The following is a 14,811-nucleotide window of genomic DNA, read 5'->3' as shown; positions in this document are numbered from 1 at the left end:
CAGCCTGTGCTGCAGTGGGCCCTGAATTGCAGGATGGGGCACGCCTGTTGGTAAGGTGATGTGCTTGCCCGACTCCCCACAGGGCATCTCGATCAACTCTCCTCTGGCCTCTGCCACCGCAGCCCTCACCATGGAAGCTGAGGCATCCCCGCTGTCCCCTCCCCACTTTTCCATGCTCAGGGCCAGTGGCACCATGGGTAGCGGTTTAGGAGCCTTGTTTTTTCAGGAAGCCTTCGCTTGCCCCAGCATGCCTTGCCTGCCCCTAAGAAAGGGCATTTTATGAACAGAGGCTGTGGGAACCTCCGTTACTCAAGTGCCAGTATCTCCTTTTAGGCAGCATTGAAGAAGTGATGCCAGTTATTTACCATATTGAGCCATTTCCAAGTTATCTGCTCCTGGGAAGAGGGAAGGAAGAAAAGTAGGAATTCAGTAAAGCAGGCTTGAAGCCTGAGTCCATCATTAAAACTCTTCATGAACCATTTCTACGGTTTGTTGAACTTTCCCTGTTTATAAAACCAAATGAGTTTTCACGTTCCTATCTCTGCTCAACGCAAGAAGCCTGGAAGCCCCCAAATAAGATTATTTCCTCGGGGCATTTTCTGCCCCAGGTGGAATAAAATAAGTAGTAAATTTCTCAAACAAAGCTCATTTCACCAAACAAAATCTTCAATGCAGCTTTGCAAGCCCAAGGGGCTCAAATAATACATTTGCATTTTGCAACCATGACAGTCTCCCTTTCAATCAACAGAAAAGGAGCCTGTGAATCCTTCTTACACTGGCTGTCTCTAAAAGAGATTTCAGACAACACAGAGTACTCTGGTGCTGTGGCTCCAAGCACAGCTTTCCCCAGCAGAAATAGCTGTTAGGACCAAAACAAATGGAAAGACAGAAGATTAAGTAACAGAAAACCAAAAGAAAAATCTATAGAGATGCAGAGATTGCAAGGAAGATGGAAGAGGAAATAAGAGAGACACCAATGAGGCCAAAAAAAGATTAAGAGGCACAGACAGGCAGTGGGATGGCTGAGGAAGCCCAGCCAGGCAAGGGGAGAAAAGGCTGCTGGAGCGGAGGGATCCTCATCCAGGAGCCCCTCGGGAGTGGGGCAGTCCCCACGGGCAAATCAGCCCCTAACCAGAGAGATAAGTGCCTGGGGAGCACTGCCCAGATGAAGACCACAAATGCAGCAAACTAGAGAGACACTGGTGCTGCAAGAGATGGGTTCAATTACCAGGAAGGGCACCTATGACACTCTGAAGCAGGGTCCCACTCCCCGCAGCTGGGGGAAGAGAAGCCCCTAAATTGTTGTTTTCTAACATTTCCTCCCCTTTCCTTTGCCTCCCCAGCCTCATTTTCTCTTGCTGCAGTTGATGTGTGCAGCCAATGGTTTAAGCATGCATCAGGAAGTAACTGGGGAAGAAAAAAAAAAAACCAGAAAGGGGAATATAATTTAAGGAGTTCAAAGCTTAATCCTGCTGCATCCCATTTGGTTAGACTAGTTGCCCCTGACATAACTGGTCCATTTGTAAATATTCTGTGAAGGGTCAGTAGGGTGGCAAGTAGCAGAACTGGCTTGGAGTTTTCTATCAAAATGTTCTCCCAACAGAAAACCCAGCTTCTGTAAGATAAAAGAAGAGCAAAAAGTATTTTCTAGCAAAAGAGGAAAAATTGAGAGCAGGGTATGGGTATTTTTAGAGTCAGGCTGAATCAATACTATTCAGTGTGCTGCAGCTAATTGAAATATTCCATTTTGGGCAATTTTGACATTAATTTGCGTCGGCATCAATGACCAAACACTCCGGGAAATTGCATTTCAAGTGCTTGAGGTTTGCCTCTCCAGGGATCGTACCCACCTCTCACAAGGCCACTTGGCCTCTGGTTTTTAGCAAACCAATACCTGCTATCATGGGAGAAGTGGTCAAGCCAGGAAGCTCAGCCGATAAGAGCCCAACAAAGGTAATAAAGTGCTTAAACTGCAGTTCCCATAGGGTATGGGGGGGTGAGGCATGGTCGAGAAAACACCCGTTCCAGCTGTAATGCAACCTGTCAGATGTGAAACATCAAAACACCGCTGATATTACAAACTGCATCACACAGCCTTCAAGACTTCCCATTCGAATCAAAACAGTGGGTTTGGCTTTTCAGCTGGACTTGAAATATTTGGAATAGCTGAACTCCCTGCAGGTAAGTAGAATTTTGAGGAATTTAACAAATGCCTACTGTAATTAGTGAGGTTTCAATTGTACCAGCTTTCAATAGATGTCATGGTTAAAAGCAATCTGTACCAGTGTCTGCTGATGGGTATATAACCATCTATAACTTATGAATAGCTAGCATGCTCATGAAAGCTCATTCATTAATGTTTTATAAGCTATCTTTAAAAATTACCCATAATATAAAGAGCAAGAGGACCGATTTTTGTGAAGGAACTCCTGGCGGAGGCTCAGCAGTGATGGGAAAAATGAGTTTACAAATTTCAAAGCCATTTTACTTAGCCTGACATTTGAGGTTTCGACTTCAATGTGAGCAGTGTGGGAGTCACTCAGGAGGCGCCGGGCAAAGAGCGGCACAGGCAGGGAGAGGGAAAGGTGCGGGCAAGGGACAGCCAGTAGCACCTCTGCCTGGCACCTGATTTGGGCTAATTCCCCAGTCCAGCCAAGGTCTGGGCTGGCTCACCTAACCTTAACATAAAGCTAAAGCTCCCCTTTAGCAAGGTGTAAAACCAGGTCTCATTTATCTCTCTCAAAGCCCCAGTGAACAACTCTAAGGAACTGCAAAGAGGTATGGGGATCATCGTTTTAAAATAATTAAAAGCTTTAGGCAGGGAAGACAGAGGTTTACAGCAAATTTAATTAGGATAGGCTGGAGGAAAAGTCATTACCTCGCCACCCACCCCTGTGCACATGCTCTCTGGAGAGCTGGCTGCCACATCGGCTCACTAAGCTGCGAACAAGGGTCCCCTCGTACGCAGTTTAGGAAACAAATCCTCCCGTGGACCAGAGCAATATCCGCACGGCAGGCGGTGAGGGAGCAGCGGCAGCAGCATCAGTGAATATGTGATGGGAAGCAGAAGGGCAGCGGTGGGGAAGGCAGAGGCAGGGCTGCGGGCACAGGGGCTGCTGATACCCCCCCCGCAGCCGGCCTGGGGACAGGGACCCAGCCCCAGCGGGCTGGAGGGGAAGGCGAGAGGCCAGTGCCCCGGGGCTGCCTGTGCCTAGGCAGGCAGGCAGCCGTACATCGATACGAGGGTCAACACCTATACGTCAGGGCATGCTCAGGACGCATTTGCTTATGCAAAGTTAGGTCCAAGCAGGTGAAGCGGCCTGGGCAGGACAGGGTAGGAGCGTGCAGCTGGGCGAACGGCTGCACATAGAGGGGTGCGTGGGTGAAGTAGGAGTGGCAGCATTGACATTTCTTCATGCATGAAAATCCTTGATCGCTGCTGGACTTGTAACTCAGCAGACAGCATTTCAGCGTCCGTACCTGGCACTCTAAAGGCTTTTCTAAATTTTTTATAGAAGTCATGTATTATTTGCATTTCTCTCCCTCTGCACAGAGCTCCTCCCTCCCCACGGCTGGCAGGCTGTGCTGGGGGAGTCTCTGCCTCCTTTCCTCGAAGGGCTCTCTGAGCGCACCAAGCCTCAGCAGAGGCTCCGGTGGGATGCAGAGGAGCGATGCAGAGCCTGTCACGGACTAACAGGCTTTCGTCTTCTCCCGACGGCTCCCAGAGGCTGGGAAGGCGAGGCTGCTGGCAGCGCTCTCTGTGCCAGGACAGCCGGAGCCTGCACGCCCAGGGACACCAACCCAGGCAGAGGGCAAGCAGCGTGCCCAGCCAGGGCTGGCCAGAGCCCCCCCTCCCCACGCTGCAGCAGATCAGGTGTGCTGCTCATGGGTCGTTGCACCATAAACAGCCAAACAGCCGAAGCAGTTTCATTTTCTTTTCTTTAAAAGAGTATTAAAAAATTAAAGGGGGGGGAGTCTCTCTTCCAGGTTAAAACTCATCCAAGCCAAGTCCTTGCCCAGAGTGAATTGTGCAGAAGCCAAATCTGAAAATTGGTTTTGTTGCAAAAATGCTGACAACTGTCCTTAGTGAGAGCACCTCAAATAATGCTAATGTAATAAGTCAGTTCAGCCACGAGGGACTGAACAGTCCCCGGGTGAAGGGCATGGGGACGGGGACAAGGGGAGGGTCAAACACAGCAGAGACACTTTTTAGTGCTTTGCCCTGGACTACTTCACACAGGTACTGGCCCTGGGATATTTAAGCACAGCAAGAGGACTGCAGCCTTGGCCAACAGCCTCAGCGCTCACCACCTTACCCAGCATCAGCAGGGAGAGCCAAAACCAGGACTAGGACTCCAAGGCTAATGAGAGAGAGTGACCCCGTTCCTGGGAGCCTCAGCGCCATGGCGTCAGCACGTGGCGACCGGCAAGCAAGCCTCCAAAACCTGCCAGGGTGGGCACAGAGGGGAAGGAGAGAAGAGAAAAGAGATTTTATTTACCAGGAGGAAAGCAATCCACTTAGTTCAGTTTTTCCCAGCAGTCAGTATTTCTGGGGTCCTGTATTTGAAGTCCAGAGACCCCCCCAGGGACCAAAGGCAGCAGCATCCCCTGCAGCACTGCTGGCCCTGGGGAAGTTGCAGCATGGGGTCAGAGCCAAGCGTGTACATACACATACAAACCCTCACCCCATCTTCACAGCACATCCAGCAGCTCCCCAGGTGCTTCAGCAGCTGGCAGCAAGTGCATAGCTCCACTCCCAAAATGACCACACTGGTTCTTCTTCCACTCATCGCTTCCTCCTCCTCCTCACCCTGTACTCTCAGCCACCGCCCTCCCCTTGCAGTGGTTTCCAGCTCCCCTGCTACCTGTGCTGCCCTGGGGACACCCACACAGCAGAACCACTTGCAAAGTCTCAAGACCCATTTTTTCCAAACATCTTTTTCTGGACAGTTAGGCCCTCATTTAATTCTGGTAATGACACTGCCAGAAATTATTATTAAGTTTGGGCACTGAGGCCCAAGGTAGTGGGAGTGTTCAACTGTACTGCACTTAGTGTGTTCAGATTTTTCATTAATGCTCAGTTTTACCTTTATTGTGATGTTATTGCACATTTAACTGCCTTCCCCTTTTATGTATCTCATTATGTTGATGCACCTTGGAACAGCACTGCCAAGCAACAGCCTGTATAAATACAGCTTGTCGTGATGTCTCCCCAACACGACACCTCATGTCTGGCACACATGGGAATCAACTTAGCAGAGGCTCAGCACCACAGCAGCCAGACACAACCGGCCAGTGTGAGCCCCCAAAGCCGTACATGAAGGCTCACTTCAATCACAGCCTGCAGAAACCAGGGCAAGATGTTGTTGCCAGCCTCATCTGGCCTCTGGATTTCCCTGCTCAAGCACCGACATTGCAGAGCCTCAGGCAGCTTCTTCTAGCACGGAAGGAGATGCTGCGTTGAAAGCCAAACCCCAACACCTGAATGGCATTTCTCAGCTAGCGGAGGGTGCCCCAGGATGAAGGGGAAGGGTGAGCTATGCAAGTGCTACTAAGGAGCAGGGGTTTCTGCACATGGACATGGGAGACGGGAACTGCCAACAGAAATCCCATGCAGAGAGAGCAGGGAGCTCAGCCAAGCAGGATGGAAACACATGGAGATCATGTATATCATGTATGTGCAGCGAGGTGTATCTGGCTACCCCTGCCACAGATGACTGGAAGAGGAGAAGGGGCACAAGGCCAGGCTGGGTCGTGTGTTATGCCACAATTCTGCATTTAGCTACCCTTGGTTGCCTCACAACACTTCAGCCCTACAGTCTTCTGGATGCTGTGCCTAATCCTTGCTTTTTAGCTCAGTACAGCTCTAGGAGGACATGAGCTGCCATACAGGCAGAAGGTAAGAGTCAGACACTACAAGTCCTTATCCACTCACCTCAGCTTTTGTTCTGGCAAGATACTCACTCATGGCAGGCACAGGGGAAAAAAACCCAGTGTTGGGCCCTAGCATTGCCTTGCATAGAGCATACTTCAGACATGTTACCTTTATCTTCTTTCCCATCACTCATTTAAAACCCTTGCAAATATCAATGCATGGATTAATTTTGTGCATGCGAGCACTTGCCAGTGTGCTCGGGCCTTATTTAATCAGGATGTTACCTAGGGAAGCGCAGCCATCACACCAAAGGAGCACAGGCTTACAGCAGGCTGCAGGAGCCTTCTGGCGTAGGCACACCTACACCTCTGGTGAGACAAGCCCTGATTTGGGATGGCTCCTCTGGCGCCTGCTACCCTCCAGCTGAGAAGGGACACGCAGTCTTGGAAATTCAAGTATTTGCTGATGAAGCACAAATTAAGAGGCTGAACATCTGTTCTGTGGGAAATTCCAACAGTTAAGGGAGACTCATTCCAAATCACAATAAGGACAGCTAAAATGTTTGTTTCTTACAAGACAAATCCCAAACTCCTTCAATTAGCAGCTCCTCAACAGATTTCTTTTCAACTTTTCCCTTTCATTTCACTTAAACTTGCATATTATACAATAGGATTTAATTGATATTTTTTTTCCTAAGGCAATTTCAAACACTGGCCAAAAGCAAAAAAAACATTGCTGGCTTCCCTTTCCCCTCCCCACACCACCATTGAAAAATTTCATTGAAATCAACATTTTCCCATTCAGCTGCTGATTTCAATAAATGGTTTGTTTTGGCAGAATTTGCACTGCCAGCGGTTTTTGACCAGGGATATCCACACAAACGAGGACCCTTTGGTTTTGCAGCAGGTGCCTCCTGGCTCTGCAGGAACTGTTGACTCCTCTAGATCATTTTGGACCATCTCTGTTAGATTTGGTGAGACCATGGGCTGGGGAGATTACACACCAAAGGTAGGACAGAGCAGCTAAAGAAAAGAGGACCAGAAAATGGGGCAGCAAGGTAATTCAGAAAGAGTTAGGGTCAAGAACAGTGACAAAAGCCAGAAGCACATAGACCATCCATGGTAGGTGTATGTAAGACACGCCTGTCTGTGCCAAGAAGCTCTTAACAACCGCATTTCCACCAAACCTTGTTCATACAGTTTTCCTTCAATATCATGTGGAGATGAAGGTCTAATTTTCTACTTTGGGTAGTTCTGTCGAGGAAGGTGCTAGCCAAGGACAACAGGGCTGCTTGAATAAAGTTAAATTTGTGCTGAAGTCTCATCTCAAGCATCAGAACCAGTTCTGTATACCTGCACTGGGAGAAAAATCTGTTCTCACTACTTGCCCAGGTGATTACTTTGTCAGCCATGGCTCAGTTTGCTGGCACAGAGAATGCCCTCAAAATGGGGTGTGAGAGAACATGGATAGCTGGTTTGCTGTGGCTGCACTTGCAGACTCATGAAGGACAACACAGCATGGAAAATAGCTTGGCACTGTTTTCTACCACTTTCCTTTGGTTCTTGTATCATATTTTTCCTGGGGAGCTGGATAGAAGAGGCTGCGCGGCATTTTCCTTGTTCTTTGGCTCCTTTACACTTACAGATGAATTCAGAAGCAGACCTGGTCCTGAGGATTGTGGTTGACATTCCTGATTAACACAGGGGCTTTAACTGTTGGTGATGAACCCTGGTAGCCTTGTGACATTGAGCCAGGGCTGGCCAGGCAGTGCTAGGGGAGCAGCAGAAGGAACAACCCCTTCCAGCACTGGTGCTCATCACCCTATTGCCGGGCAGGAAACATGTCTCTGGAGGATGCAAGGTCGCTTTTGCAGAGGAGGAGGTTTTACCCTTCATACAGTTTAAAGGATCTTCCAAAGCTCCCCGTAGCCAGAGCCTAGTGTGGTCCTCATGGTACAACAGCACTCAGCATCACCTCTCCCCTTTCCTGGGGCTCTTCCTAGTCCAGGCTCAGCACCAACCACAGGGATGCACAAAATCTCAGCCAGTGCAAGTGCTTTATAAGCCCAATAGCTACTGGCCACAAAGTCTCTCTAATAACAAGGTTTCTGGCCTGGCAGGCTTGTAAAACCAGTCCTGGTTTCAACAGCGCAGTAACAGCTCCTCAGATTTTAGCACAAAAGAGTTGCTCGTGGAGAGGACTACCTGTCCCATAGCAGTTACTGCTCGCGGCAGGCCAGGCAGGAAGGGGTCCCTCGGTGCGCAGCACCATCTTGAGCAAAGGAAAGCAATGGAAACACCCACGAGTGTGCCTCAGGAAAAGTAACACTGGGGCTCCTCCAGCCCGAACTGGTGCTGTCCTTGCAGAAGGCGCTTAAACAAAATGCTATTCAGCTGTCACTTCCCACTCAGGAAGGCTCTGAAACAGTCTACGTCTTGATCTGAATACTTGCAGGGATCCCTGATCCTCTGGGAAGGGGAGGGAGGATGCAGGCAACATGCATTTAACTGCATGTAACCGAGTGAGGGTTCAGGAATGTTAATTGAATGGTAATAGTCTCAAAGAAGAAAAAAAACCCCAAAATCTCTTACTGGGTCTTGCTCAAAGGAAACTGCACGGTATCCATGAAGAAAAAAGCAGAATGCAAAGATTTCTAAGCTCAGAAAAGAGTGGTACAACTCCTTAGACTGACCCCTCTTGCACACAAGTTAAAGAACATCACCCTATAGCTTCTGGTTCTCATCTATGCCTATGCAAGATGGAGCCTATAAGGGTGGTGTGTGTTCAAAGCAGCTCTGCACTTCCTTCCTCCATCTGTCCATTGCTTATTTCTTAATGGCACAGTTAGCAAATGCATTCATCACTAATTCTGCAGTTGCTGGTAACCTCCACAGCTGAATCAAATGCAGATTTTCTAAGAAGCCCTGCTAACACTTTGCAGCTGGAATCCAGCAATACTTGAAGTTTACAATTCTGGGGACTCTGGATTTTGGCAGGTCTCTTTATAACCACAGACCTAAAGGCATCATAAACATACAGACTCCTCCAATCTCCAGAGCATCGTAGCATAACAACACTCCTGAGAAATACAGCATTCCTGTTGGATGTGCAGTTTTAGAACGAGGAATTGGAAAAGCTTCTTTCTCCCCAAGACAGCAACATGCTCCAGTCCCTGCTCCTACCGAGGTGGGTTTAGGAACCAAAAAAGTGCTGGTACCTTCCAGATCAGCAAGGTACTCTAGTAACTATGTTATTGGGCATCTCCTGACTTGGCATACTGAGCCTGATCTTTTCAGAAATCCTTATTCTAGAAACCATTAAATATTCTGAAATGCCTTCCTAGGAAAGAGTGATTAGCACAGGCTTACTGCTGACAAGGGAAAGACAGATAGAGCTCCGGAGGTGGAAACTGAAAGGTAAAGCTTGCAAAAAAATCTGGGAGAGCAGCCCAGAGAGGGGGAGACTGCAAGCATCAGAAAGGGGGGAGTAAAGACAGAAGAGACCCATAAACCCACCTGGGTACATTTGTAAGAGTCACATCAGTATCTCTCCCAAATTACTGCCTCCTTGGAACCTGCACAGCCAAGGGAACAATCTGATTCACTTAGCAATAGTTTCACGATGCAGGCGGCATTCATGAAGCAGCCCAAAGGACGTGTTTGTCCCATCACTGCACCCAGAGATGCTGTGTAACTGCAGTGTCATTAGGTCAGCACACCCACACGCCATGCACCTACACCAGTGGTGTGAGCTGAAGGAGTGCTGAGCACTTACAGCTCCCGCTCAGCCCACAGCCCCCAGGACCTGCAGCTGCTCCTCATCTTTGCCAAGTCAGGTATCTCAGGGAGAGTTGTGCAATGAGGAGCTGATGCTGGGAAGCCAGCTGGAAAACAGACTGGAAAGTAGAGGCAGCCTCAGTACAAAAGCCCAGATACGAGCACTTCCATGCAAGGAGCAGAGGGTGATCTAGACCCGGTGGGTGCCAAGCACATCCACTCACCTGCACAGTAGCACAGCCAAGCACAGCACTATAGGTGACCTCACAACACCTGCATATTTACCCCCAAAGTCAGGTGCACTTGCACAGCACAAGAAGCTCCTTAAAGCCCTTCCTCATTGCACTGGAGCCTCTGCAAAACAGGTCCCAGGCATCAGGAGAGGTCCTCTGCCACCTCTCAAGAATTCCAAAATCATCCAGACTGCATGGGCTGTGCTCTGCCCAACCGTCCCCAATTCTGTGTGAGCACACCAGCCTTGTGGTGGTCACTGCTATGCCTCTTCTAGTGCTTCTTCAGGTAAAGCTCCAAGCTCTCTCTGCAGAGACGGGCAGCCAGCAAGCGCTCAGTGCAGCAGCAGCAGGAGCAATAAATGCAGGCGATGCACATGCTGCTCTGTGGGGAGGTTTTGCTTCAGTTCTCAATCACTTCAGCTAAAAAGGAGGGTCCCCTGGAATAAAACTATCTTTTTCTTTGAGGGCAGGGGCAGCGATGAGCAGACATGGTTTATCTGGAAGCCTGGAAATGATGGAATAAGACACCGTGGTGTTTCACAAGACCCTTGTCCTACTGGTTGTTTGCTTCCCTTTGTTCTGAAATGAGCTAACTGGGATACACGCATACACTGCACAACGCAGGCAGAGACACCCAAGCCGGCGCATACTGGAAGCCGTCCAGCCCTGCCAGCATCACGCTCTACCTGCACCAGCCAGCACAGGGGAAGGCTGGGTTTGTCAGCCTGGACCAAGGGGAGTGCTCTGCTTCCGGATTTCTCCGACTTGCCTCTCAGTTTAGCGATGCTTTGTGCCGTACAGATGCTGGTGAAGGCCAGAAGGTACTACAGTGTTTTATAGGCATCGGAGAACAAGAAACAGGCAGCACTACCTCCGCCTACCTGAATCAAACTTAGTGTTTACCATCGACTTAGAGCACTGGCTCACAGCAAGAGGCACATGGCAGAGGAACCACAGAGTCTTCAACTCACAAGCATGAAAATGTTTGTGCTTACCTACCCGAGAGGCACACATTGGCTCGTCCCCACAAACACACACACTGCACAAGCCGTGAACAACCTTCCCATGAATCTGCCACACACATAAGGTATGAGGCACACGTGAGGGTTACCAAATGTGTTGTCTGCAGCTCTGCAAGAGATGCCAGCAGAAAAGAACGCTCAGAACCAGAGGAACAAGGCAAAGAAATTAAACGTTCAGACCAACATGGAAATCTTGGGAGCAAGCCTTAAAGTGGATCTCTTCTGGAGAAAGCTGGTAACAGAGAAACAAGCTCTGTACCCAACTCCCAACCCAGCTTTAATTTTTCAAAATGAGAAGCTGCTTGACAGTTTTTCCTCATCAAAACAAAATTAATCCCAGTATTGCATCTCTCTACTCAAAAACACATCCAGAGGGACTGTAGAGTGATTCACACCCACAACCGCTATGGGAAACCGTTTGCACTCAAAGTGTAACAAGCCAACACTGATTCACCCACATAATTACAGGCAGACACTGATTCACAGCTACTGCAACTGCAGACAGACTGACTCACAATCAAAGCAACTGCAGACAGACTCAGGCTCACAAGCACAACTGGAAATACAACCGTGCTGACAATACCCACAGTCTGCAATCATATGTACACACAAATCCTTGGAAAACTAGCTAGCACCCTAACCAATGCAAATATGGTTAGCCAAGCCCTGCGCTTTTTGCTGGCACTCTTGACCTTCACCCCCCAGCCATCTTTCCTTCACCGATGGAACAATATCCACGCCTCAGCAGTTGTTCCTTCCCTGACAGCCCTCGCACTTGCCAAGCACAACTGTCAAAGCCTGAACCCAGGAGCAGAGCCATATGATGCATATTCAGACACACGATGCATACAGGCACAGTAAGTGTATATGGTGCAAGACATCAACGTACATCCACTTTGATACCATATATCTGTGCACTGACTGTGCTGACTTAGTGTTTCTAGAATATAAGTAAATGCAAGCCAAGTATAATACATTTAGCCCACGGGCAAAGGAGATGGCAAAAGACTCACCACTGGGCAAAAGCTTGAAAGGCAGGATTATTTACTACACTCTCTGGCTGGGTATGTAATTATGTCAGCGTTCAGCCTGGGTATTGTGCTACTTTTTGTAAACAGTTGGCAGGAATACTCCTACTGAGATGACGGGCTGGGCTGCTTCTCCAGTGTTGAGAGGAGCAGGCTGAAGAGGGCAAGGTTTACTTCGAGAAAAAGAAACTGAGGTGAAAGAATGGATTAAGCAGGAAAAGATGAAGGAGAAGCTGAGAATGAAGTGGGACAGGCAGCAGTCTACAGACAACGAAGAAAGAGGAAAGGAGAAAGAACAGGAGGAAAGCTGCATGATGCAGACTTGTGATAAGAAGCTCCAGAAGCGAGGAGAAGCAGCAGCCTCCCAGTGCTGAGCATGTCTCGCAGCAGTGCAGACAATGCATCTGTGCATACCCACGCGCTGAGCTCTGCTGCACGCTGTGAACCTGGAGGAGATTCCAGGTGAAAGGACGAAGCCTCCAGCCAAGCATGTGCCAAGGGGGCCAGGTGCAGCCGCAACCCCTCCAGCTGCTCAGAGGTCTCTCGGAAAAGAGCAGGAACGTCAGGCTCGCGCACTCCTGCCTCTGTGCATGCGTGTGTGCGTGCTGCAGGGCACCCGTCCACCACAGGCACAGGCTGAAGGGCAGGCTGGCAAACTCCACCAAATCAGCATCACCTCAAAACCGCCCGAAATCCTTTATCCTCCAGGGTAAAGAGAAAGTTAAGCGATGGACTACAGAAAGGAGAGGACTTGCCTGAACCACATGTAGCGTCTTCTAGTTGTAGGCTGGACCTGCATCACCACCTGTTATTTTTCTTCTTCACACTCCCCACAAGGAAGCTAAGAGGACCAAGAGGTGAGGGAGCAAACCTGCTCTGCTGCTGCCGTCAGAACAACTCAGGTGAGCAGCTGCTCAGAGCTGCTCTGGCCGGCTAGCCCACAACAGCGGGAGTCTCACGGAGGATCCCGGTTCTCCGTTTCTGTCTGAGGACGCTGCTGCGTCTGCAGCCAGTCAGCAGCAGATTCAGGGGAGAGAATACGGATGCAATTGGCCAGGGAAATGAACTATTTGTTCAATTATACTTCTCTTGTCCAGACGAGAATTGTTGTGGCGGAAGGCTGAGCGAGGAACAATGGATAAGTGTTGCAGTGGGGACTGTCTAACGCTTAATTGCATTACGCTACTTCTTTTTAATGATCCATATCTCAGTCCTAGTAACTCTGGGGGGGGAGGAGGAAAGATCTGGAGCTCTTTTCCCTTTCCTCCCATGCCAGCCTCAGAGACTGCAGCCCCCAAAACTCCTTTTCCCCTCCCCCCTTTCCTCCCCACCCCGACACAGCATCAGTGCCCATTAGGCCTGGCTGCAGGATTCAGGGGGAAATTTGACTTTGCTTTACTACACCGTTCTCCCTGCTCAGCCCTTCCGCTGCATTCACCGTCCGGCCCTAGGAACGGGGCTCACTATTGTCCTCCTCCAGACATCTTCCATCGCAGCCGCTTACACCTCTCCCCGCTCTCCAGCCAGCACTGCCAGGCGGGCGGGCTGCAGCCCCGGGGGTCCCCAGCGGGGGGGGGGGGACCCCGGCACGGCTCGGGCGGCCGCTCTGCTCCGGAGCAACACGCTCCGGAGTTGCTGCGGGAGCGGAGATGCTCCGACGCCGCGGCCGCCCTCCCGAGCCCCCCTGCCCGGGGGAAGCGAGCAGAGCAGACCCCCCCTTCCCCCGCGGGGCCGCTGCTCCCCCTATTGTTCACCGGCCCGTGGACAATAGCCGGGGGGCGGCGCAGCACCCGGGAGCCCCATCCCCGGCCGGGGGGGTCCGCACTGCCCCCCCGCGCCCCCCCCCAGCCCCAGCCCCAGCCCCCGGCGGGGCGGTTATTTGCCGCTCGGCGCAGCTGCCGGGGAGGCGCGGAGCGGAGAGCGGAGACCCCGGGGGAGCAGGGACGCGAACCGCCGCCGCGCCCCGCACGCACTCACCGCCGCGCCGGCTGCCCCAGCGGGGGGCGGCCGGAGCCCGCTCCGCTCCGCAGCGCTCCGCGGGGCTGCGCGCCCCCGAGCCCGCCGTGCCGCCCGGCCGGGGCTGCCAGCCGCCGCCTGCGCGCTCCTCCGGCCGCGGCGAGGGAGGGAGGGAGGGGAGAGAGCGAGAGAGAGAGGGAGGGAGGGAAGCAGCATCCCCCCGCCTTCCTCCTCCTCCTCCTCCCCGCGCCCCGGAGGAGGGTTTACCCACCCGCTTTGTGCGGAGCAGCCCTCCCCGCGGCGCGGGCGGCGGGGACGGGTCGCTGCCGCCCTCCCTGCCCCGGGTTGGGGCCGCCACCCCAAGCGATGCGATGCGACGCGATGCGATGCCCCGGGGCCCTCCGCCAAACCCCGGCCTCGCAGCACCGCGGCAGCCCCCGCCATCCTTCCAGCGCAGGAGGATGAGCAGAGCAAGGCTGGCTGCTCCCAACGTCTACCTGTTGAAGGGGGGAGCTCCCCAAGGCGCTGGTGCTCTGCAAGGAGGTGGCCAGCAACCCAAGGGGTGCGCTGCGCCCCAGCTCCTGCCAACCTGCCTCCTCGCTGCAAGGCCTGGCCGAATCCCCCGGCCTGCCGGCGGGGCAGGGAAGTTTGGCCCGCAACTTGGAATTGCCGAGGTTTATATCGCAAGAGAACGGCACGCAGAGGAAAACAAATGCGGAGAAGGGGGGAGGAGGAGAGGTTAAAACGCAGCAAGGAGCAGGCGGTGAAAACAAGGGCAAATTCAACGTGGCAGTGCGGGAATCCCAGAGGAAGGGCAATGAGAGATGCGCCGGACAGAGCTGGCTGGCCTTTGGAGGTTTTGCGGAGCCACACGACGGTGAAGCTGGGAAGGCGAAAGCTGACAGTAAGGCGCACTCAAAA

The 14,811-nt window shown here is 51.7% G+C and overlaps 1 protein-coding gene across 2 annotated transcripts in view; it reads right to left on the bottom strand.

Moving 5' to 3' along the window:
* The window catches only part of GABRA3 (gamma-aminobutyric acid type A receptor subunit alpha3), a 77,218-nt gene extending 63,175 nt beyond the window's left edge, over positions 1-14,043 (bottom strand). Inside the window, exons 1-2 of one of the 2 annotated variants that reach the window (XM_052813754.1) lie at positions 13,912-14,043; positions 4,317-4,445 (exon numbers count right to left, since the gene is read on the bottom strand). In XM_052813754.1, the coding sequence (XP_052669714.1) occupies positions 4,317-4,405 (89 nt within the window). In that variant the 5' untranslated portion in view covers positions 4,406-4,445; positions 13,912-14,043. The remainder of the gene's footprint in view (positions 1-4,316; positions 4,446-13,911) is intronic. The other variant, XM_052813753.1, reaches the window with a different exon arrangement.
* Between the last annotated feature and the right edge of the window lie 768 nt (positions 14,044-14,811).

This window comes from Harpia harpyja, chromosome 18, assembly GCF_026419915.1.
Source record: "Harpia harpyja isolate bHarHar1 chromosome 18, bHarHar1 primary haplotype, whole genome shotgun sequence".
NCBI lineage: Eukaryota > Metazoa > Chordata > Aves > Accipitriformes > Accipitridae > Harpia > Harpia harpyja.
Note: the sequence above shows the minus strand (reverse complement) of the source record. Positions and strands in the feature narration are given on the sequence as shown.